Source organism: Solea solea, chromosome 8 (assembly GCF_958295425.1).
Source record: "Solea solea chromosome 8, fSolSol10.1, whole genome shotgun sequence".
Classification (NCBI taxonomy): Eukaryota; Metazoa; Chordata; class Actinopteri; order Pleuronectiformes; family Soleidae; genus Solea; species Solea solea.
This window is the reverse complement of record NC_081141.1, coordinates 27,733,761-27,757,910: the sequence shown is the minus strand read 5'-3', so window position 1 is coordinate 27,757,910 and position 24,150 is coordinate 27,733,761. Positions and strand designations below refer to the sequence as shown.

The following is a 24,150-nucleotide window of genomic DNA, read 5'->3' as shown; positions in this document are numbered from 1 at the left end:
AGTAAATTTCATCCCTAAATTCCCATGCTTTATTTGACAGTAAAGATGTTTTGCGTGACATTATTGGCACAAATCTAATCCCATCGTGTCAGGTGTCGCGATAAAAACTGCTCATGGTCGTCATGACCCAGTAAAAAGTGTCGGGGGTACAGTGTGTTCTCTTAATTCTCTGAATGGATTTAATGGGCCGTGGTTGAACAATGTCAGTCAAAGACTGGATAATAACGACGGCGGGCCATAAATTCAGATCTTTATTATAACGTGTTACTGTGTAAAAGCGTGAACTTCATGAAACTTCTGTGTGACAGAGATGGTTTCACAGAGCTTTGACCTGTGCGTTGAATATTTAAACTCAGTCTGAACACCAAGAAAAAGGATAATAATAAAAAAATCCAGCTCATGATTTTCAATCAGTCGTCCTCCAGCGAAACTATTAAAACAAAGTCACACAGCACATCATTTTTTACCGCCTCAGTTAACCTTTGATGGATCGTTTCACCCCCACATTACAAATCATTTTCTCCCTTCACTACCACCAGCTTAGGCCGATACGTTTGGTTTTTATCATTAATTACACTTGTGACAGCCAGGGGGCAGAGTCATTATGTTTTCAAATTGTCCGTCCATTAGTCCCATTTTGTCTCGAGAACGTCTTCAAGGATATGTCTTTGTGACAGGGAGACGATGTTGTGGACATTGATGATCGTATTGTGACATTCGGTCCGTTTTTTTGTCGCCTGGCTCTTCAGTGTCCTGAGTCTGTCGCACTGTTATTTAGCGAGTTTGAGGCTAATCTTTAAGCACATTCTTCTTTGTGTAGTATAGTGCTCTGGATGTCACATGACCCCGGTGTGTTTACACTGCCATGTTGGCAGGCTAAAATGAACAGTGCCAGTTTCAAGCCAAAAAACCCTGACAGACTGAATATATCTGACCCTTATACTGCCCCCTGGTGCTTTTCACAAGCATGGAAACAGCCAGAGCAGTCATTTTCCCTCATCCTACTCTGGAGAATTTGGATTCTGTACCTGATATGAAGCGATCACTACATGAGTAGAATCCGTTGTCTGTAGACTCCCATCGATCTGTCTTCTATGTTTGTTTTATGGCGGTTATCCAACGCTCCAATTTGCTTGTTCTCGACTACGTTGTCATCCCAGGAACAGCAGCCATTTGCTGTCGACTGATGCCGGGATCAGACTACACGATAATTTTATCTTTCACGATGGTCACCATGCTGGACATCTCGTCGTTGGTGTCACGGAGCGTCCCAAACTGTTCTTCACTTATGTTACTCTACTTACTTTTCCTGATATATGGCTTGTTATAGATGTTGCCGCTTATCGATAGATTTGCAGCTTTCTGCCAAAAACGGCGTTGTTTTGTTGAGTGTTACGTCGGTCGCGGTCACTGACTTCAGTCCGTCTCCTCTGGAAACACTGTGAGTGTAACATCCCCGTCCTTCCGCCTCACCACCACTGACAGAACGGCGGCGCTCTGCACGGCGTCGCTCACTTCCTCCATGGTGCGAACACGCCGCCCGTCCACGCCAACGATGACGTCGTGATCGATCATTCCAGCGCTGCGGAGAAAAACGAGGTCACGCCAGAGTCTCACAGAGGGAACAAGTCTCCGTTCAACAGACCCCGACACAGCCGGGCACATTTTTAATACCTTCAGGGAAAACTAGAGTGACCTTTAGTCAAATCTGCTCGTGTCACGTCTCTTTGCTCGTCAGAGACAAAGTCAATAGGTCGTAGGGGGTCGAGGCTTTGTAACGCACTGCACCGCTTGACATTTACCTCTGAGGCCATTACTGTCACTGATGTGCACATGTGTAAATGACAAAGAAAGACTGTGGAGAGCAGCGGGTCTCCAAGTGTGGGCCGCAGCCCCCTGATGGCCCTTGATGGTACTGCAGGAGGGACATAGAGAGGTTATTAAAAAAATCTAAATAAAAGTTTTTAATTTACTAATTAATTTACTAATTTAACTAAGATTCTAAGCTGTGGGAAATTATATTCTTTTTCTTTCATTATTAAAATCAGAAATTTGATCTCATCATCCACACTGATTTATTTATAATTTGATATTAAATGCATTTACAAGCTTGAAATTGTATTCTGTAATCAATAAAATGCCAGAAGTCTTCAGTTTGAAACCACGCATCTGCTAATCCTGCAAATATTTCACAAAAAAAAAACCTTTTTGAAAATAATTAATGGAAACAGGAAACAGAAACGCTAGCGTGCTATTATTTTGAAACAGGAAGAGTACGTGTTCAACAGACTGAGTGAGGGGGGAACGTGGAGTCAGTTAGTGTCGCACTTTTTTTAAAAAACATCTCATCATAGTGTGACATGATACTTTAAAAAAAAGATGGAATACAAAGCGACTTTGGATGAGTCACTTAATCCAGTGACAGTTGGTAGTTTGACTCTTACCTGGACGCTGCCGTCCCGGGCAGGACCTCGTAGACGTAAACTCCCCGGGACACGTCTGGAAATTCATTCACACGCTTCTTGAGGTCTTGGATCAAACTGGACACACAACGAACGTGAAGATGAACTCAATTGAGAAAACACACACACACACACACACACTGATTCCACAACACACAAGATAAATGAAACCTTATTTATGCATTTGCTACATAATATAAGTAAAGTTTTGTAGAATCTTGCATTTTTTGAAGAACTGTGTCTGTGATTTGTTGCTGAAACACTTGTGGCGTGTTTCCATCATGGTATGGTTTGAAGCGCGGCTACTTCCTGTTACCAATAATGTTTAATGTTGTTTTGGAATGACAAAAAAAAAAAAAAGAAAGATAACATTAAAACTGTGAGCTAATTTTATAGCCAAGCGTTAAAGCTTGGGGGTTTATACAGGAAGTAATGAAAAGCCAAAGTCAGTGGCTCTTATTTTGAAAGTCAGGGTGAACGCTTACGTACCCCAGCTTTAAAGGTTCACTGTTTAATTAGCAACAATTTGTGAGACCTAGTGGTGAGACTGTAGATTGCAACGACATGTTATGATGCATGTTTACTTACGATGGCGAGAGCTGCAGCATCCGGACGCCAATGAATTTCTTTTTTCGAGGCGGATTTCCTTGAAAACAAATGAATTAGGATAATAATGATGTACATGTAATTAAGTGGAAAAACTTTACATGACATCCTTCATTATGGCCCACTACATAGACCATATATATATATATATATGTTAAAAAACATTGTTTTTACAGTTTCCTCGCTAAAGCCAAATGGAAGTAGCAATATACAGTATTTTTCAAGGTCTTTCCAGGACCAATTCACACAAATTCAAGGACACAATGTGCTGACACAGCTTAAGATGATATTACATCTATATTTTTTCAATGTAATGTTTTTTTTGTAGGTAAACAGGAAACTATAACTGTGTTATAACCATATTTTTACTGTCCTGGAATGTAAAGTGTTCCAGATTTATCACCGGAGACTGTGAGTGTGAGCGGACTCACCGTTTACTCGTCTGTTGTGGGATTCAGTGAGGAACTGACGGACTCTGTCCACGGGAATAGCGAATGAGATCCCCGCTGCCACTTTGAGAGTGTTTATGCCGACAACATCTCCATCCTGTCACACACACACACAACACAACACAACACAACACAAGGAGAGAGGAGAGAGCAGCATATTCAGAGAAATCGTCGACCTTGATAAATGAATGTAGCGTCCGTACATTTCACTGTATCATTGCAAAGGCCTCAATGGAGGAGGCTTCATCATGAACCCGAGTGCGCAGACTGGAGACTTTGGGTATTAAATAAAACAAAACTCATGACCTTATTCTCCTCACGGTCATAAATAAAACATTAAAAATAGCAAGGTCACCAAGTCTTAAACACTTTGTTACACGATCCACTGGATCCAGAAGAGCTTTCTGGATCTGTATAGAACTTAAACTGCTTATAGTCGTAACCATCTTCCTGAGATATTATCTGACTTCCCATGTTTAATTTAAGATGCCAACAAAATCAAATCTCTTGATATTCTGTATCGTCATCAGTAGGGTTGGGTATCGGTTGGGTTTTATCCGACATGTCTGCGGGCCCGGGAAGCGGCGAGCAAGTTGACGCCCTATTGGCACCACGTTTTGGTACCCAACCCTAGTCATCAGTGGGAAGATTCTCTCCAAAATCTTATGGGAATTTAACGTTAACGTCCTTCAAACACCATGCAGAAGTATAAAGTGTCTTACCAGGTTGACGAGTGGTCCACCGGAGTTTCCATACTGTGAATCAACACAGCAACAAAAACAGTAGTCAGAAAAAGATTAAAGACAGAGCCGATAAAGTACAGTTTGACTGACGTTAATCATGGCATCAGTTTGGATGTAGTTCATGTCAGAGTTGTGCAGGCCCAGCTCCAGGCCGGTGCGCCGCGCGGTGCTGACGATGCCGGTGCTGACGGTGCTCTGCAGAGAGAACGGACTCCCCGCCGCCACCACGAACTCCCCGGGCCGCAGGTCAGAGGACTGACCGAGACGCAGCACAGGCAGAGGCGTCTGCGACAAAACACAACGACATACGAGTGGATGCTGATTATTACTCGTGTTTCATTTCCTGACTTTAGGATCGTGAGATAGCACCTGGTAACTGTGAGGTCGTCACGTTAACAGCTAGTTATAGATCGACTGAGTGTTTGTATAGATTAAAAGATCGATGAGGCCGCGCGCGACTGACCCTGTTAAGACCTGTGTTTACTGTCCTCACAGAACAGACTTTTAAAGGGACAGTACAGGTTTTTGTGGGGTTGGCTTTTCCATTATTTCCACTCATTTCAGTTCAGTGTCATGCAGGAAGTACTGAACGACTCTGTGAACAAATCTTTTTAATGAACTGATTCTAATGATTCAGTTACACCGAAAACAAGTCACTCGTTTGTGTTGCGTAGGAAACGACTGATACCAAACCGAGTAGAGTCGAGCCGAGTCGTGTGAGAAAAAGACACTGCATCTTGTGTAAGGCCAGAAATGGAGCAGATGGAGAAGAGAGGATCAGCCTGTTCACTCAGGTCTTGTGTTTTTACTGATGCCGAAGACGATCAAAAGCCTTCATGCAGTGCAGAGTCATTTACCCGGGGAGTGTACACCGATTAAACGCATTCCCACATGTGAAAAAACAATTTCAACCCAGGATTAAACCTTTTTTTTTTTAATACCAGTGGGAATGCGTTTATGTGAGAATTACTGCGGATCATGCAAACTATTTGGTTTAAGTGTCATCGAAGAAAAAGCAAAGAAAACAGAAAATATTCACATTCAAGAAGCCGGGAATCACTCAACTCTCAAAGTGATTAACAAAAGAAGTGCCAAGCACTGACTCCATTGTCTTTTTTTAAAATTCTGTGCATCTGTCTCTCTGTTTTGTGAACTCCGTTACTTGTGCACACGCATTCCTCATCAATATGAAGCCTGCTGAGCTGTAATCACATAACGATGCCATAACTATGATCTTCTCTGATTGAAACTAAGATTGCTGGAACACTGGAGCTGCTGCGTTAAAAGACCTCTGGTTGTCGTCTCATTCATGATGCAGCTGAGGCCTGTACCTGCAGGTCATAACTCATTCTACACATAAATGCTCACAACCTTTTTTAACGTAAAGTTTTCCTTTCATTAACTGTAACTTATGAACACTTTATTCTCTTTAACATCTACATTTTTGTGAAGCTTGTTTCTGCCTGTCTCTGCTATTTACTGACGGAAACCATTTATCTCTAAGGGCGGATTTTTATTCTCAGCTGAACATGAAGCCAATTCTCTGGGGACATGGAGCTTTAAGTTCGCCTCTGGGGCCGTTTTAGAATATACAGTGAGATATAGCATCATACAGCTGTCACTGCTCGTCTTATAGATCGATGTCTTCACATTTACAGCAGTCGAATATGGAGTTTTCCTCTTGAACCTTGCCACCTCGACATAATTCTTCCATTCAAGATCAGTGCTGACAATTTTTATGGCGTCTCAGTGAAACAGTTGGGAGCAAAGCAGCTGGGTTTTTGAAAGAGCATGCATGTGCATGTTTTATTTAAAACAGCACTTGCAAAGAAAATAAATAAAGGAAATTACGCTTTGATTTTTACAAAACATGACCAAAAACCACCCAGAGGAACTAAGATGACAAACTGGCCTTGTAAAGAAACGGAGTCTAATTTTGGTGAACACATGCCCTTGATGACGTTAAATATGCGGCACACTTAGCGTGTAGGATTATTATTCTTCTTTCTAAGCCAGGCTAAAGGAAAACACTAGGGATGGGTATCAAGAACCAATATTAAATTGATACAGATGCCTCACTGGTCAAAACTTATCTTGACACACGATATCATGATTAACAATTAAGTTCATTGTAAACCTCGTTTTAGAACGCCTGATATCGGAGAATGCCAGCGTAGTCTGCTCACATTTTCCACTTCCTAACATCCCCTAATTATGATGGATTATTGTTTCAGCTTCTTAAATGTGAATATTTTCTGGTTTATTTGCTCCATATAACAAAGAAATCATTAAAACTGAATCATTTTGGTTTGTGGACCAAACAAGACATTCGGGAACATCATCTTTTCCATGTTTGGTTAACACTGATCAACATTTATCAACTTTTTCTGGTGTTTTACAGACCAAAAAAGTACTTGATTAATTGAGAAGCTAATCCACAGATTAATCGATTATGAAAATAATCATTAGTTGCAGCCCTGCTTCAGAGTTTGGGCTAATTTAGCCAAAAGCAACATCAGTAAAAAGATAGTTGCGAGTTATGTGACGATACCAGAAGATAATTGTTTATCACGGTGGTCCAGCGCTTGAGTTTGGGCTAATTTAACTGAAATTAGCAAAAACAAAGTGGGCATGTATCATAAGTAAAAAGGTAGCTGTGAGTAAACACGCTAACACTAGCCACCCCCATAAACATGAGACAGAGCAGCATATTTGACTGCTTTAGCGAAGTTTAGTTTTAGCAATGCTAACATTTCTGATCCTGCTAACAGTATTAGCGTCCTCAGTGCAGGCTCACAGCTAACTTGGCTAACATTAGTTATGATTAAAAGTGTAGCTACTTGCACCAGATGCTGTTGACGTTACTTTTGAGAAATTACAATTCACGTATTCCAATAATTCCAGAGATTTTGTTAGTCCAATGGAGGGAAGACGATTCTGGGAAAATGAGCAAATGTCACAATCCAGTGATTAAAACAGAAGAGCCTGCCCCCTAGTGGTGATGTAAGAAGGACCAAACTTACATCTGGTTCGATTTTGATAAGTGCGATGTCAATCTTCTGGTCCATGTCTTGGACTGAGGCGTCGTACTGCACGCCACTTTTCAGCTCCACTTTCACCCTCTGCTTGTTAGCGAGCACGTGTGCGTTGGTGACGATCCAGCCGTCCTGCGACACGATGAACCCCGAGGCGCTCGACACTGAGACCTCCTCAGTGGAAAATGGCAGACTGACATGAGAAGAGGCAACAGGTGACCGTGAGTGCAGAAAGGTGACACGTTAAATGTAAAATGCTATTTCTTATTACCTCTGGAAAAGCTCCAGATGCACCACAGCGGGGACGATCTTATCAACCACATCTGCTATGAAGTTGAACTTGTAGCGCATACTATCTGGGTGTTGTATATCTTAAAAGGTACAAGACATTAAATCAAAGACTTAGACGTCTTATACATGATTTACAGAAGCCAGGAGAGTGTAAATCTAAGGATGCTAATGTCTTTTTATTACTCTTGACAATGATGGATCACTACATAATCTGATAAGACAAGAGAAGGCAGTCAGATGTTTCTTTATTTCATCCAAATCAATCCTCTACAGAAAAGACAAACAAATATGGGCATAAAGAAAAATGAATGAAATATTTGGCAGAGGTAACAACCGTGCTTTCTCATTTATCTCGTGACACCTGCAGATTAACCGAGCAAATATTGTATGTACTTTGCAGTTAAAGATGCGGTCAGGAATGTCAAACAAAAACAGTATTTACCTTTTAGCTAATATGAATCCACTGCCAACTCTGTAGTTCACCTACTAACAGCTGAGTGCATATAAAAGTCTTATTCGAAGGTGATGAAAACCATATATTATTATACAGAACAAAACACATGGGAAGTATATTTAATCTACCACTAACACTCCTAAATGTTACACACTGAACCTTTAAACCTTTAAGGTGTGTAAAACAAATAGACAGGAGGTTGATATAGTACAATAATATACACATATAGTAGTTATATTTTGCTGTAATGTTGTAATCTCAAGGCCCTCGGGGGTGGGGGTGGGCGGGTATTGGACACTTATCAGATGATGATTATTGACATGTTTCTGCCTGCATGTTTTTACCTCTTTTGCTCTGCTTTTGTTAACGTGTCTCTCTTTGATGACAGGACTGAGCCTTTTTCATTCCACAGTGAAGCCAACGTGTCCTAAGTATGAACGTATTACTTTCACATGCAAGTGGCCCTTTGCTAGCTAATACTAGCAAAACGCTGGCTAGCATTAGCTAACAACACATAACAACAGCGGCGGGTTCGCTTCACAAGTGTCATCGTCCATCACCTGCGACCAGACAAAGCTGTATTATGTTAACAAGCACTGACCCTTCAATAGCTAATGCTGGCATAACGTTAACACTAGCTAACGTTAGCTAACACCTTCGGGCAGAAAAAGCTGTATATGTTGATCTTTGAGGGGTTTAAATATGAGGACGTCCGTGTAACTTCAACCACAACCTACAATTTTTAGGGTTTGAAAAACAGTATATTGCTTTTAGCTAATATGAGCCATTGTGTGAGATAATACTCGCCATAACAACAGCAGCATAGTTTAGATTATACGTCAGGACAAAGAAACGTTTCTGATCTAACACGCAGCTTTGAATTCCTCCAAGATTCTGCCAAATGCAACCTGCCCGAGGACGTTTACACATTATTGGTGCAACTTTAGCTTTTTCATCTCTGATAATTAACCAATATTAGGGCCTAGATTATCTACCGCTCCTTTAAAAAACTAAATTAGCGTGTCACGTGGTATCACGAACGTGGGAGTCAAACCTGTGTCGATCATGCCAGAGAACAATGCCTTAACTACTGAGCGAACTGCCGGTGGAAACCTCATCGAAGCTACTTGACGTCCTCACACTCAAGGTCCCAGATTGCTGTTATTTCTACTACCACTAGGGGTGACTGTTTTAAAAACGTACCTATGGGTGGTAATTCCTGCATTTGACTCATAGTTATGTTTCATTGCAGGACCTGGACGAATGAGAACCTTCACAGACAGGTTCTTCGGTGCTCCTCACGAGTCAGGCTCTTAGTTTTCTTTGATGTAGTGTTTACTAAGTTTCACAAACAGACTTGTCTCTACAGAAAGAAACAGCTTTAAATCAAATAACAGTGCATCTGTTGCCAAGAGCTTCTTTGGCAGAGCACCTGGTATTCTATTTTATTTTTTTTATTTTTCGCCTGTCAGGCAGCTCTACTATCAAATCAACAACATGTTCCCCAATAACCTGTGACCTTCACAATGTGTTCCTTTCCACTGAGGTGGTGCCAACTCGTATGATTGTGGATCATCCATTAGATGAAATCTACTTGACGAGTCACCTAATCTGCGGCGGGATCTCCAAAAAGCACAAATGTGCTCAAAGCATGGCATGCAGATCACACACTTAGCCGACGATACACAGTTTCATGTTGATCCTTGCCGTGAAGAAAGCAGGTTTAGGTGTTTAGCCGTGCTCCTGAACGGGCCTGGTACCACACGGGTGTCTGTTTTCTCATCTGAGAATGCCTGAAGCTGTCATGTGATGTTTGTTTGAGGACGTTTGTTGGTGGGTTTTGTGACGACTGAGAGTGACACGAGTTTGCAGCAGTGACATGATTAAGAAAGTCAGTAAGTTATTAAGCTATTAAGTGTGTTAGAAAGTAAATTTGTAAGTAAGTGAGTACGTTAGTTAAGTAAATATGTAAGGACACTTGCACGTAGGTAACTTCGTAAGTGAATTAGTGAGTAAGTAAGCCAGCAAGTAAGCTAGTTAGTTAGTTTGTAAATAAGTATGTGAGTAACTAGGTCAGTTATTTAATGAGTAAATGAGTGAACAAAGTAAGTAAGTCACTAAGTATGTGGGTAAGTAAGTTTGTTACGTCAGTAAGTACGTTTGTAAGTAAGTTAGAACATTTGTTAAGTAAACATTTAAGGAAAGCTGCACATAGGTAAGTAAGTTAGCCAGCAAGCAAGCAAGCTAGTTAGTTACTAAGTAAATAAGGAAGAAAGGTAGGTAAGTATGTCAACTAGTAAGTAAGTTAATTGTTTGCTTAGTAAGTAAGTTAGTTTGTTAGTTAAGTAAACATTTAAGGAAAGCTACACATAGGTAAGTAAGTTAGCCAGCAAGCAAGCTAGTTAGTTACTAAGTAAATAAGGAAGAAAGGTAGGTAAGTATGTCAACTAGTAAGTAAGTTAATTGGTTGATTAGTAAGTAAGTTAGTTTGTTAGTTAAGTAGACATTTAAGGAAAGCTACACATGGGTAAGTCAGTTACCCAGCAAGTAAACTAGTTAGTTAGTAAATAAATAAGTTAGTAGGTAAGTAAGTTCATACATTAGTAAGTGAGTGAATTAGTTAGGAGGTAAATCCATTATGAAGTTCATAAGTTAACCACCAAGTAAGCTAGTTAGTTTGTAAGTAAATAATGAAGATAGTAGGTAAGTAAGTCTGTAAAGTAGTAAGTGAGTGAGTTTGTTGGTTAGTAAGTAAGTAAGTCAGTCAGTTAGTAATTTAGTTAGTAAGTTTGTAAGTCATTAAATCGTAAGTAAATCTGCATGTAGGTAAGGAAGTTAGCCAGCAAGTAAGCTAGTAACTTAGTAGGTATGTTAGTCTGTAAATTAGTAAGTTTTAGTAGATCAGTAAGCAAGATAGTACATTGGTAAGTAAATAAGTTAGTACGTTAGTAAGAAAATAGCGTAGTTAATTGGAGTAAGTAACTTACCAGACTCACAGCGACCTCTCCTGATGAGAATGACCGGTTCGCTCTCACCGAGCTCGGCTCTCCTGTTCTCCGCTCTCAGGCGGCACATACTCGGGTACGTCCTGCCGTCACTGCCGCACATCGGCCCGGAGGAGATGCACACGCACCTGGAGCCGCGGTGGAGTCCACCGTCTGCCCCCGTCACCGGCATCGAGTCACACCGCAGCCCGTCACCGCAAGACAGGCCGCCGCCGCCGCCGCCGCGCTTCCCGCACACGTCACCTTCACCGGCCGCGCACACCGCGCAGCAGCCGCATGCGTCTTTGGCGTATCCATAGTAACAGGCGTGGGGCGGGAGCGGACACCTGGAGACGTCACAGAGCTGCGGACACGACTGTCTCCTCCTCGGGACAGCAGCGTGGAGAACCACGGAGCTGAGGAGGAGGAAGAAGAAGAGAACTGCACACTTCACCATGACTTAACGGTCAGCGTCCACCTCCTTCCTTCCTTCCTTCCTTCCTTACTTCCTTGGGTCTTCAGCCTGGACCTTCTGCTGATGTTCATCCAGGTGTTGTCTTCACCTCCACAGACAGAATAGTAACTCATTGCAGCAGCAGCTGTAGGAGTGTCTTTCTGAAGGACACTAATTATCTTCTAGTAGCAGCATGCTGATGCTGAAGTCTCCACTTTTATGAGATAAGATAAGATTCCATAGTATCTGCAGCACATGAAGTGATGTAACACTGCTGTGGAATCGACGTTATTATAATATCCTTGATGTTATTGTTAAATATGGTAAATATACATTAAATATCAAACAACGTAGCATGATAAGAATAATATATAGGGTATTGTTTACATATAACTCTGGTTTACAATATAAGGTGAAAGGTCATAAGGTCAACCAATATGGGTTTTTGGCTGATGCTGAGGCAGGATCTTGGAAATATATTAATTTCCCCCTCCATCTGATAAAATACGTTAATAAGTATAAAATGTATATGTGTATATGTATATAATATCGATATCGATAGCACACATGTAGAGTTGATGTTCAGACATATTGTGGATTTTTTTCTGACTATTATTTTTAGATCCATATTTAATTTAATTTTATTTTGATATTTGTTTTTTTCACTTCCTCTTTTATTTTGTAGTTCCTCTTCCCTGTCTTTTCTTTTCACTCTCACTTCCTGTCCTGGTGATTGCACTCATCACTCACACCTGTGTCTCATCATCTCTCAGTGTTTCTGTTTGTTTCCTGCTGCTTCGCCGTCTCATCAGACTCATGTAAGTGCGTTTATTTTTATAGTTTCTGTCTTTTTTTGGTCCTAACCTTCAGTCTAAAGTCTTTTTTTTGGTAAATATTGTCTTCTCTCGCTGCGTCTCTGCCTGTTTTCTGTGAAAGTTTGATGAAACAAACATGTTTGCTTGGCTTTGATGAAGATTTGCTGTCTCAGTGCTACTCTCGTGACTTATACTGCTACTATTTTGATCATGGATTCATCAGTTTGAAAGTTTCTCAGATTTTTGTTCTGTTTTTTTTTTTTTTGCATTTCATTTGACAACATCATCATGTCAAGGTTTGGTAAACCGTGATCAACATTTTCCAACATTTTATGGACCAAACAAGTATTCAATTTATTGAGAAAATAATCGACAGATTAATCGATGAGGAAAATAATTGTTAGTTGCAGCCCGAGTGTGATTTGATCTAAAATATCTCTCTTGTAAGAGTGAATATTTCTTGAAATAGAAACAGTGAATCTACTTTTTGTCAGTAAACTGTGCCATTATGTTGAAATCATTCTGGGGGTCACTGTGGTTCACTGGTATTGTTGGTTGTCTTTCTACTGGAAGGTTGTGCATTTGAACACTGGCACCACTAGGTCTATCTTGTAAAAATAGACCAGAAAAAACAGACACAAAAAATATCTCGTAAAAACAGCCTTTTTAAAAATGATTTTAGGTGAATATTATACACTTCTGTAATTCCTGAGCTAGATAAGTGTGACATAAACCCATGATATTGACCATATTTGTCCATATAGGTGATACTTGCTATAAGGAGACCACCACCTTAGTGGCATTTGAGTTCAAATGATTTTATAAAAGCAGAGTTTCTTTAAATGATTTTTCCTTGTGCAGGAAACAGTATGATGCATTAGTCGCTCAGTCTTGTTGTTTTATTTCTTCAATGATTGTCATGTTGATTGGAGGAGACCCAGTTTGTCTGCGTGTGTTTACTCTTTGACGCTGTGATTACATGCAGTCAGAGTGTGGGTCAGAGCTGAGAGAGTCATTATCACAGGCCGCCAGACTCTGTGACTGATATTTCACTGTGAGACTCTTTCATTCCTCGTGCTGTGACTCTAATGTGGAAGCTGCTCCAAGAGCGGAAGTGGAAATGTGGCCGATGCTGATATTTGGGTTTAATGGTTTTATTTATATTTTGAAACAAAAGTGGAGTGAATATTCACTGGCATTAGTCGCTGTCATCAATGTGTTTGTTTCAACACAACGCGTCACGACTGTGGAAAATAATCGCATGACTGCAGCTGCTCGTCTTCATCGTTGCTCTTTATCCAAGGAATATAGAAATGGGAATATCTGCACACTGAAAATCCATACGTCTTCTTTTGCTCAGAGCTGTCGTATTGATATTTGAATCAATCAGTTTTTATTTTGGGTGAATTAAATGGATAATTAAAAAAAAAAGAATCACTTATTGATTCAGGTCTCAATAGTTTGCCAAAGATCTCGTAAAAACAGACCCTGAAAGAAAATCTCTCGTAAAAACAGACTTGAACAATAACAATCTCGTAAAAGCAAACCCCTAAATATTTTTGGGATTATTTTCAATAATGAGAATCATTCATTTCAGATTAGACATGGTAATGGTTGATTTAATCCAGAAAAAAGTCAGAAACATTTTCATAAAACTCTTAACTATAAAAATAATACAGGAATTTCATTTTTAAACTAATGTGCAGATACAAAGATGATTCCAGGATTGTGCGTTTTTCCACTATTTTTTAACTGTCTGTGTGTTTTTAAAAGTGAAACAGTCTTTATCAGTTTTGTGACATTGTCCTCTTCATATCAACTCTGCAGCTCCCTGAAAACTGATATTCTTTCCTCTTTTTTGCTTTTGGAAAACAAATCTGGGCGAAACGGTGACACAAACGAAGCAGGGAATTGCATATGTGACGTTTTATTATCACTCGTTGTGTTTTTGTTATTGCACCAACTCACATGAAGTTATGAAAATAGCCCAGCATGTCATGTGAGGGGACACAATTGTCCTTTTGTCTCTAAAATCCCACCGAACCACGTCTTTCTCCTCCTGTCAGACGACAGAGTCTCTGTCTGTCAAGCTTGATAGCTATCTAGCTATTTAGTTAGCTAACTAAGTAGTTAGCTCGACCTATCTTGGTAGCTATTAGCTAGATATAGTTAGCTAGATATAGATAGACACAATCTTCCATCCATCCATCGCTAACTACCTAGCCAAAGAAAGCTAGCCGTAGCCTCACATTTAAGATAAAACCACTTAATTATATGTATAAAATTGAAATAACTAATCTCCGTTGACATGTAGACGACATGTGGTTGACGTCAAACACGCAGTATATTATTATACCACGCTCGCTGTTCAGCCACTTTAATTTACCCTTAACTGCAACAGCCGTTTTTATCACATAAACATTGACGCTCCTAAAAACAAACACATGGATCAGTAAATTATATCGTGGGTCTCACACACACACACACACACACACACGGTTCTGCCTTTACGTCATATATCATAGCAGCTTGTGTTTATGTCGCCAATCATCAGTGTAGACCTGAGGGGCTCTGACTTTATTATAGGCTGATTAAAACATATGGAGGAGAGTTAATTTTAATGAGGTCATGATGATAATATTCACATTTTAGGTAAAGTTATGACATCACAAACGTCTCACCCTTTGGCTACAGTTCAATTATATGGAGTTATGATGATGATGTGTTGACGGTCGTCCAAACGCTGTTACAGTGTGAACCAAAGACCAGCATCTGCCATGTTTGTGTGTGTATATTCATGTATTTGTTACCTCTTTAGGACCTTTTATGTCATAAACAGCGACCTTGTCAAGACCAGTAGTCCCCATGGAGACCAAAACCATGTCCCTTTTTATTGTAATTTGACAGCTTCAAAGTCATTGTGATGGTTAAATGTCTCGTGTGGACCAATGGTCAAACAAACCTATCTTTGTGAGGACATTTTGATCTTGTGAGGACATTTTTGAGGATTAGGTACCAGGGATGGGAGGTTACCAATTTTTTTTTTTTACCACTGATGTCAAAAACTTGAGTATCTACAGATACCAATATTGGTCCGATACAGTCATTTTAAGCCATTTGTGACCAAAGAAGTGAACTCTGAGGAGGGGAACACATTATTCTAAAGGTTCGGTTCGTTTCACTAGAGTGTGAAAGCAAACTCATACCAGCTGAATGTTGAAACCCCCAAATGAACCAAGTCCCCCAATCTCACCGAGTCTAGAGGAGGATTTGGTGTAAAAACGACCTTAGTTGTGATGGTTAAGGTTATGAGGGTCCTCATGTGTGCAGGTCCAAATATAAAGAAAATGAAACCTTGAATTTGACTGAAAATGACTCATAATATACTCATGACTCCAATAATAATCCATCACTGGTGAGTTATTGAACGGCTCCCTGACATGAAACCGTCTCATACGCGCTTCTCTCGGACGTTTCCCGACACCGAGCTCACTGTGTGACGGTTAAGTGTAGAATTCAGCCGCTCCCTGATTATTTTTTGTTATGATTATAATTAACTGTAATGTCCACACATGCTGAATGGATTACACTGAACATAATGCAGCTAAGAACCCTTTACATCAAGAGGCAAAAGAAATGACCTGACATTTCCATAACGGCTGACTGTGACTGCACCCGTGGTTTTTTTCATTTATGGTGGCTGTCATTCCCGCCGCTCCTTCAGCATACAAATCCATTATTTCCCCTGGAAAACTCATAATTCATAAGCTCATTACAGCAGGCGGTGAATTAAAGAGGCCGCGCGCGCGCTCGTCCTTTTTGTGCAATTTTCCCCGATCAGGAGTGGCCTAGTTCTGAAAGTCAAGAGCCGTCTCGAAAATCATTTATTCCTCCAACTTCTCCGGTTTCTTTCAGTGACTTTGAAAAGAGCCCGTTTGTCCTCGTGTGATGGAAATGTTCAGCTCGCACACAAAGTGCTTATTTCCTGTCGGGTTTTTTTTTCTGCACACGCCATTTAGCTGTGACATGTCGCGCTGCTGTTCTGTTCTGTTCTGTGTGCCTGGTCTTAGAGGAAGAACTCCACCTTCTCCAGAGTCCAAAACACCTGCTCTTGGTCTTTGATACACACACTCACTGTGCTTTACAGTAAAATTACAGACATTAAATGTGGTTTATGTAATAGATGTACCACAGCGACGAGCACTTAAATCACTTAGCGGGAAATATTTTAGACCAAACTTTTGTGTTGCCTTGCAGGGAGCTGTCTGAGGCACGGGGAGGCGGAGTCAGGGGGTGGGGTTGGGAACTATTTTGAAGGAACGCGAAAGTATTGCGAGATATTGCAAAGGAACACAAAAAGTATTTTGAGGGAACGCAAAGAGTATTGCGAGGAACACTATGATCCTGACCAGGATCTCAGTCCTAAGGCAAGAGCTACCGTGACCAGGTCACTTCCTACCTCAAAAGGGTTTCTTGCACATTTAAAACCAGAACTTATTGATTGTATCATAGTTATTTGCTCCTATCTTGATACGTGTGTTAGTTTGGGTATTTAGGTATTTCATTTTAAAATGACATTTTGATGTATTTTTGCCTGTGTGTGGTTGGAGAGCTACTCTAGCTCTGTATTGGGTGGAGAAGCAGACAAAAAACAATTGTTATCAGTAAAGTGAGTGTTTCAATTTAAAATGTTTCCTTAATCTCTCACATATCACGCTTACTTTAGGACTTAAATAATACTAAATAATAAATACTTACATTTGGCACGTCTTAAATATTGTCAAACACAAAAGACGGACTGAAAAATACCTGAAAGAAGAGTTTACTTTTAGAAATGGAAACATTTGCAATCAATCTCAAGTTAAAATTTGTTTTTTTTTTAAATGCACCGTCACCTGATTCGATTTTGATACATCACAGTTTATTTATGTCAAATATGTACAATAGATTTTAAGGAATGTAACAAAAGACATGGCGTTCAAATGATGTGTTTTCTTTAATCTGACCTGGTGTAACAGGTAATATATACAGTATATCACAACATTGTAACATCCAGCCTCACATTTCAGGAATTATTGATCTGTGTCTTGTGTTGATCGGAGTCGTGATTCAGGGTTGGCCTCAGAGGATTTTCACATTTCAAAGTGTGGGCCCTGGTACTGTTGCTAAAGGAGGCTGAGGGAAGGGTTGCAGCTTCCTCTCACTGCCAGTAGGGGTCAGAAGTGGTCCAAATTTCATGTCCTGTGTAATATGTTGCTTTGCATGTTATCTGGGACAGGAGAAGCAGCAGTAATAGCAGCAGCAGCAGCAGCAGAAGCAGCAGCAGGAGAACGCCTCTGTAGACCCAGATGGATGCAACTGGACTCTGTTGCTCCCAAGGTCAAGTCCTGCGACTGCGGCTCTTTTTCCACTGATGACCACTGGACTAATTTAATTGGCTCCAGGCTTCCTCTGTGTGTGACTCTGAAAATGAAACTCAAGTGAAAGGATGAACCTCCTGGACTTCATTAGATCAAAGCTTTTTAAAGGTCCCGTATGGTAATTGTCAGAGTCGATGCTGTTTTTAGAGGAAAATCTCTTTCTCGGTCATGAGCCTCGTCTGATGTTGTGGATGTGATGCGAGGCAAATAAGCTAAGTCATGACTCGCGAGGTTTACTCCCTCGCTCTTTTTTTTTGTATGCTGACTGATCGCACGTAATCCATTAAGAGGATTCAAGCTAGTTTGAAATTCAAGTGAAGAGTCTGAGATTTTTTTGTCCTGTTGCAATTACTGTGTGGTCTACTGGAGGGCGCTGTGAGAAAAGCTTGGCCTTGGATCCATTTTTAATGCCCTCTTGGTTCGCCGGAAAATAAGACGATGTTATGTTGATTTGCGGTGTAAATGGAGGTCTCAAGTTAAACCTTATTTTGGGTTCTGCACCACAGAACAAATATGCTGACTCGTGCATTAGCTTAGCTGTTAGCTGAGCAAAAAATTGGGATGCCAATGTATCAGAAAATAAGCATGTGGAAGAATTTGTGTTTCAATGTCATAGTTTGTAAAGTAAAGAACACATTTTTATTTTATTTTATAATTTTTATTTCTTATTAAATTCCTGACGCCAGCACATCTGAAAAGTGGCATGTGGACGAATCTCTGGTCCTATGACATAGATGATAAAGTGATGAACACATTTACTGACTTGTATGTTAGTTAAGCTAAGCTAAGCTAACAGGTTTTTATTTCTTATTAATCCTTAGCTAAGATAACATTCATGACTAAAAAGTGGCCTGTGGAAGAACTTTTGGTTTGAAGTCATAGATCGCAAAGAAATGAATACATATACTGACTTGTATGTTAGTTTAGCTGTTAGCTAAGCCAACAACCCTTAGCTGTTAGCTAAGCTAAGAGGTTTTTTATTTCTTATGAACCCTTAGCTGGTAGCTAAGCTAACATTACTGACACCAGCACAGTGGCGTGTGGAATAATTTCTGGTTATGTATCATGTGTGTTAGCTTAGCTACAGTATTAGCCTCACCGGAGTGAGGCGACAGAGGAAGCAACAAGTGTTCTCAACCAAAAGTCAGTCAGTCATCATCTACCGCTTTATCCTCAACCAGAGGGTCGCGGGGGGTGCTGTGCCAATCTCAGCTACATCGGGCGATAGGCGGGGTACACCCTGGACAGTTCGCCAGTCCATCGCAGGGCCACACACAGATAGAGACAAACAACCATTCACTCTCACACTCACTCCTATGGTCAATTTGGAGTGTCCAATTTACCTATCCCCACATTGCATGTTTTTGGACTGTGGGAGGAAGCCGGAGTACCCGGAGAGAACCCACGCACACACGGGGAGAACATGCAAACTCCATGCAGAAAGGCCCTTGTTCCAACCGGGGCTCGAACCCGGGTCTTCTCGCTGCAAGGCGAGAGTGCTAACCACTACACCACCGTGTGGCCCCTCAACCAAAAGTAATAATAATAAATGTTGTCATGTTAGTTTTTGTACACACAGGTTAGGGTTAGGAATATCTGAATATATTTTAAGAAATAGGTTGTGGCATGATATTTGTTTGAACTTGAATTTTGGGGAAATTTAAGTGACACCGCTAGTGATCATAGCTAACACTATAGCTAACAAAACACATGTCATTGAACTAATTTGCATTTGCACTTGCAAGTATTTTTGTGAGGAACATATTTAGTTATTTGCAGTTTTACAGACACGCATATCAATATAAACGTGTTTTGTTGACAGATGTCTCTCAAGGTTCAGTTTTAGCTCCCATTTTATTTTTCTATGTTTTATGCAGATGATATGTTAGTCTACCCGAGTGCCTCCTCTTTTACTTGAGCCATAAATTAGTTCCAGGAAACATTTAAGACTGAATTCTTCACTTCATGGACACCATGTGTGTAACTTTAGTCGCTAAAACACTGCTAACGTATCTGCCCGCCCAGACGCCTCGGAGAGTCTGTAGAACTTTCAGAAAGGACGACGCTAGGTCCAATATTTTCTTTCAACGTTGGTTTAGTTATCTGACTGCCTCGCTCATGTTTCAGAGAGCTGGGGTTAATTCCTTAACCTAATATTCTATTTGAACAACCTGCCTCGTGATGAGAAATCTCACGTTACTTGTTTCCACACACAAATCAGACGAATCTGAATGTGAAAGCTGTGGAAGTGTAATGGAGCATACGACATGAAATAGATGACTCATGTTTTCCATCATATTTTATTATTTTCAAAGGTGTTTTTACTTTCACCTTGGCCCCCAGTGGAGAGGGCACATGCACCACAGTCTGTTTGATAACTACCATCTGTCATCAAGAGCATCTGTAGACTTGAACTCTCAGAAACGGCACAGCTCCTCCCTCCCTCCCTCCCTCCCTCTCCTCTCAGAGTGAATCCATCAACCTGTCAATCTGCGTTCATTCCATTTAATCATTCATTTAACTGCAAGCTTTAAAAATACGCTCGGCATGTTTTGATGTATTGTGGCATCAAAGATTACGTGATAGGAAAAATACAGTGAGGAAGTGCAGTTCTCAAACAGGCAGCAGCACCTGCTAATAGTAAGTAACAATGTGACTAGTTTAAATAAGGAAGGAGCTTATTGAGTTTATTTTTTCAGCTTTTCCATTGTACAGTTACTTGGTTTGTTATTAGACACGTTTCCGTTACCATAGTGGGCGGGGTCATCATAGCGCGGCTGTGTGAAACTGCCATGACGTGATTTTATAGGCGACACAAACTCGTGATGGTCAAAGCAGTTGTTTTGGCTGTAACTGAATCATTAGAATCATTAGAAAGTTGATTCAAAGGATTTGTTCAGTACTTCGGGAGCACAGTCACTGGACTGAAATACCAAATATTGACATTTCCTTTGCTAAATGTTGGAGATTAATGTTAAAGTTTTCAGGGTTTTTAAGTCTTTTTAACCGATCTACAGTTGGACATTGTTCGCTTTGATTTGATTGAGTCGGACGTCACACTCATGACTCTTCCGTTGGCGATACTCTCTGACCAATCATTGGCTCAGCTCGCTTGGAACCTCTGGGACAGACTTTCACAAGAAAAGACATAAATAAAGCCTTATCCTTATGTCATGCATGTGTAGATTTTTCCTTCATATTTTATTTTTGCGCAGTGTGATTGAAGTTTGATAGTTTCAAACGGCTCTCTTTCATGAGCTCCCATTGCCAGAATAATTTTCCTTCACAATTAGATTAAAAACTTTATCACATCCATCCATTATCTAACAAGTGTGTGATTGGTTACCATGGAGACGGATGAAAACCTTTGGCCTGTGCTCAAATTGGAAACGTTGCGACTTGTTAAAGTTTTGTTGAGCAACAAGTTTACACCAGGCTTTAAGGGCGTGTAATACATTTAACTGGAAATTAACGTCTCAGGTCGTATCTACAACGTCATTCCCACTCAGTGAAACTTAATTCAAGATAACTAAAAAGGACAATGTAGATATCTTCAATTGAGGATAATTAAATATATCTTGAACTTGATTTATGACTGGTCATAATGACGTTGTAGATATCTGAAACTGGAATTAGAGATATCTACAATTCAGATGTGGATATCCACAGCTTTTAGATATCTGAAACTGTAGTAAGAATGACAGTGCAGATATCAGTGGTGAATATCCTCTCTACCATATGTTCCAGCGATTTTGCTGGACACTCTTTTGCTTACAAGAAAGCGATGTGTGCCAGCAGATAAGAGGAAGTCAGAACAGTAAAGTAAAACATTCTCAGAAAAGTGGTTTTGACATTAAAACTACAGCTTGACAAATCAGTACTGAGGTATTTGTACTTCTGTTGGACAACAGGCTGGTTGACCATCACCACAGGAGAAATGGAGGAAGGATTTTTCCTTAAAATCCATTCACATCTCTTGTGGCGTTGCAGCCTCACAGCAGTCTGCTCTCCTTTCTGTTCTTCTTAACTTCATTTCCTCATATTTAGGAATTTTAAAGTTGTGTCAGAGCAGAGCATCGAGGTAAAGACACATGATCAGGACAAAGACGTCTTGGCGAGTGTAGTTAGTCATGAGTGAATGTAAACGTTTTTATTTTGTGACATCTTTTAAGGAGGAGTTATGCTAATTTTGCCTCCGGTGTGTCATCGAGCCATGATTTTAGAAACAGAAGCTGTTTACAGTCTTCACAGTTGTGATGTAATGTTCTGAGCTGGGGTCTCAAACTCGTATGTATGTAATGTAATCTAATATTTATTATTGGCCAGGTCACCTTTAGATCTTAATGGGGTTTTACCTGGTCAAATAAAGGTTAAATAGAATAAAATAAAATGACTTTGGGGCCTCTGAGGGTCTAGTTTGGCCAGTAGGGGGCAGGTTAAGTGGAGAAAAAGATATAAAAATAATATTTATGATGATATTTCACACAATTTCAAAAAAATAAAAGCGTTTGTTTTAATATAAACTTATTTTTATGACGCAAAATGAATCAACAACGTGATCTCTACACTAAATCCTGTCATGTCACGTGTGTGAAAACTCTACTGCTCTGCTTTACACTGACTTTACTGCTGCCCTCTACTGGAAAATAATGAAATGCAGTACATGTCTGCACTGACTCATTGAAAATCAGAGCAACAAGCCAGTTTACAGAGACCTCTGGCTCTTCTGGTGTGTGTCCCGGTGAGTTTCCCACAAACCTGTGAAAGCTTCCCTCACCAGAGCTTCACCAGCTCAGCTAAAGGGCTTCGTCTCGGATACACACACTCATGAATATTTCATGGCTCAACCCCTTTCACTTTCTCCTCGCCTCTGCCGGCAGAGCCTCCCCGCTTACCGTCCCTCCTGCCACATGCAAAGAAGCAGATGCACGAGACGTTTGCACAGTGACATCACAAGGACCAATCCGGGCTGCTAATACAAGAGAGAGCCGCGGTGACGTGGCGGTCCGGATGCTGCCGAGCCGAGCAGGGGAGGCTACTCCAGCGAGCTGACGCGGTGTTCAGCGGCAATGAAGAGAGGCAAAATATGAGGATGTCGGCCTGCGAGTCACACAACACAGAAACAGATGCTGTGCAGACAAAGCGTTGATGTGCTGAGTGTCTGAGTGTCCGCCTCCAGCTTTCTCAGCGTGTGTTTGAGAGGGTGAGAGCACAGAAACGCTCCACACTGAGCTCAGCGGGGGAGTGAACACAACTTCCAAGACAATCCTTATGTGCTTGCAAGCATCAGAAACTTATTTCACCAAAAAAAAACTAAGACAGGACGTATAAGGTGCAGATCACACGTCTTGTTAAAGTTGTGTTATTTACGCTTTGATGTGTACATGGGCGGGTTATCCACATGTGCGCTCGCTCGGAATTAATTGGCGAGCGCCGGCTTCTTCGTGCTCCATCCATCCACACGAGAGCCCATCTGGGCTCGGGGGGGGGAAGCTCGTCTTATTAGACTTGTAAAGGCAACATATGCTGCCTTCATGTCATATGGACAGGTATGTTCACGCTCACTTGAAGCCATGATTGCAGAGTAAACATCGTTCCTGAGGCGCTCTCCTCGCTCTGCGTGGCCTCGGGCGTCAAACTCTAAGTAAGAGATGTTGATGATTAAAAGGAGGTTGTAGCAGGAGCTTTGAGGTGCAGAAATCTTCCTATAGGACTCTATATATATATATATATATATATAGTACAGTACAGTACGATACATCGCCATCCTTCCTCATGCAATACGATACTTGGTGGCAGTTTCCTGGCTGAAGAAGATGGAGTTTACTGCAGGATAATAGTCGAGGAGGCTACGTTAAGAGACAGATAGTTGAACAGATATCTTATAGATATAACAGATTGTCTTGCCATATATTGATTATTGTTGTATCGTGATATTATTGGTGTATCATATAGTGAGGTACGCTGTGATTCCCATCACTCGTTTCCATTCAGAATCGTATCAAAATAACAAACCAGCCCCATTGGCTCCATTCTTTGGCACGCTTCCCTTGGAGTGCCAGAGTAAAATGGTCTGGTACAATCAGCTGAGCAGGGTGTAGCTCCACCCACGACAGTTAGCTCATTAGACGAAAGAAAAACACACAGAATTCGGTGTAAATATCCCATGGAAGTTGAGACGCTCCCAATAAAGACTCTAAGAACGCCTGGTATACTCTGATTTTCATTGTTAGCCTTCCTTAGCCTTTCGTCAGTGGAATATGCAGCATTTGCTTTAATCAAAGTTCCAGGAGTCACAAATATGTTCCTTCTATAGGAAATTGAATCTGCGTTCTCAGTGTAAAATCTCACCAAAGACTTTTAGTTTCATTTATTGATTCCAGTGAAAAAGTCTTTTCAGTGAAGACCTGTCCACGAAAGGCAGCGGCACAAATAAA

General features: G+C 40.7%; 1 protein-coding gene across 1 annotated transcript; it reads right to left on the bottom strand.

Moving 5' to 3' along the window:
• Positions 1–317: 317 nt before the first annotated feature.
• htra4 (HtrA serine peptidase 4) lies at positions 318–11,574 on the bottom strand. The gene is made up of 9 exons (XM_058635211.1): positions 11,028–11,574; positions 7,567–7,666; positions 7,284–7,488; positions 4,351–4,545; positions 4,240–4,272; positions 3,500–3,614; positions 3,051–3,108; positions 2,445–2,540; positions 318–1,582 (listed from the first exon to the last, which is right to left on the bottom strand). Exons 1-9 carry the CDS (start codon positions 11,479–11,481, stop codon positions 1,417–1,419), a joined length of 1,422 nt encoding a protein of 473 aa, XP_058491194.1. The 5' UTR covers positions 11,482–11,574; the 3' UTR covers positions 318–1,416.
• Positions 11,575–24,150: the final 12,576 nt, after the last annotated feature.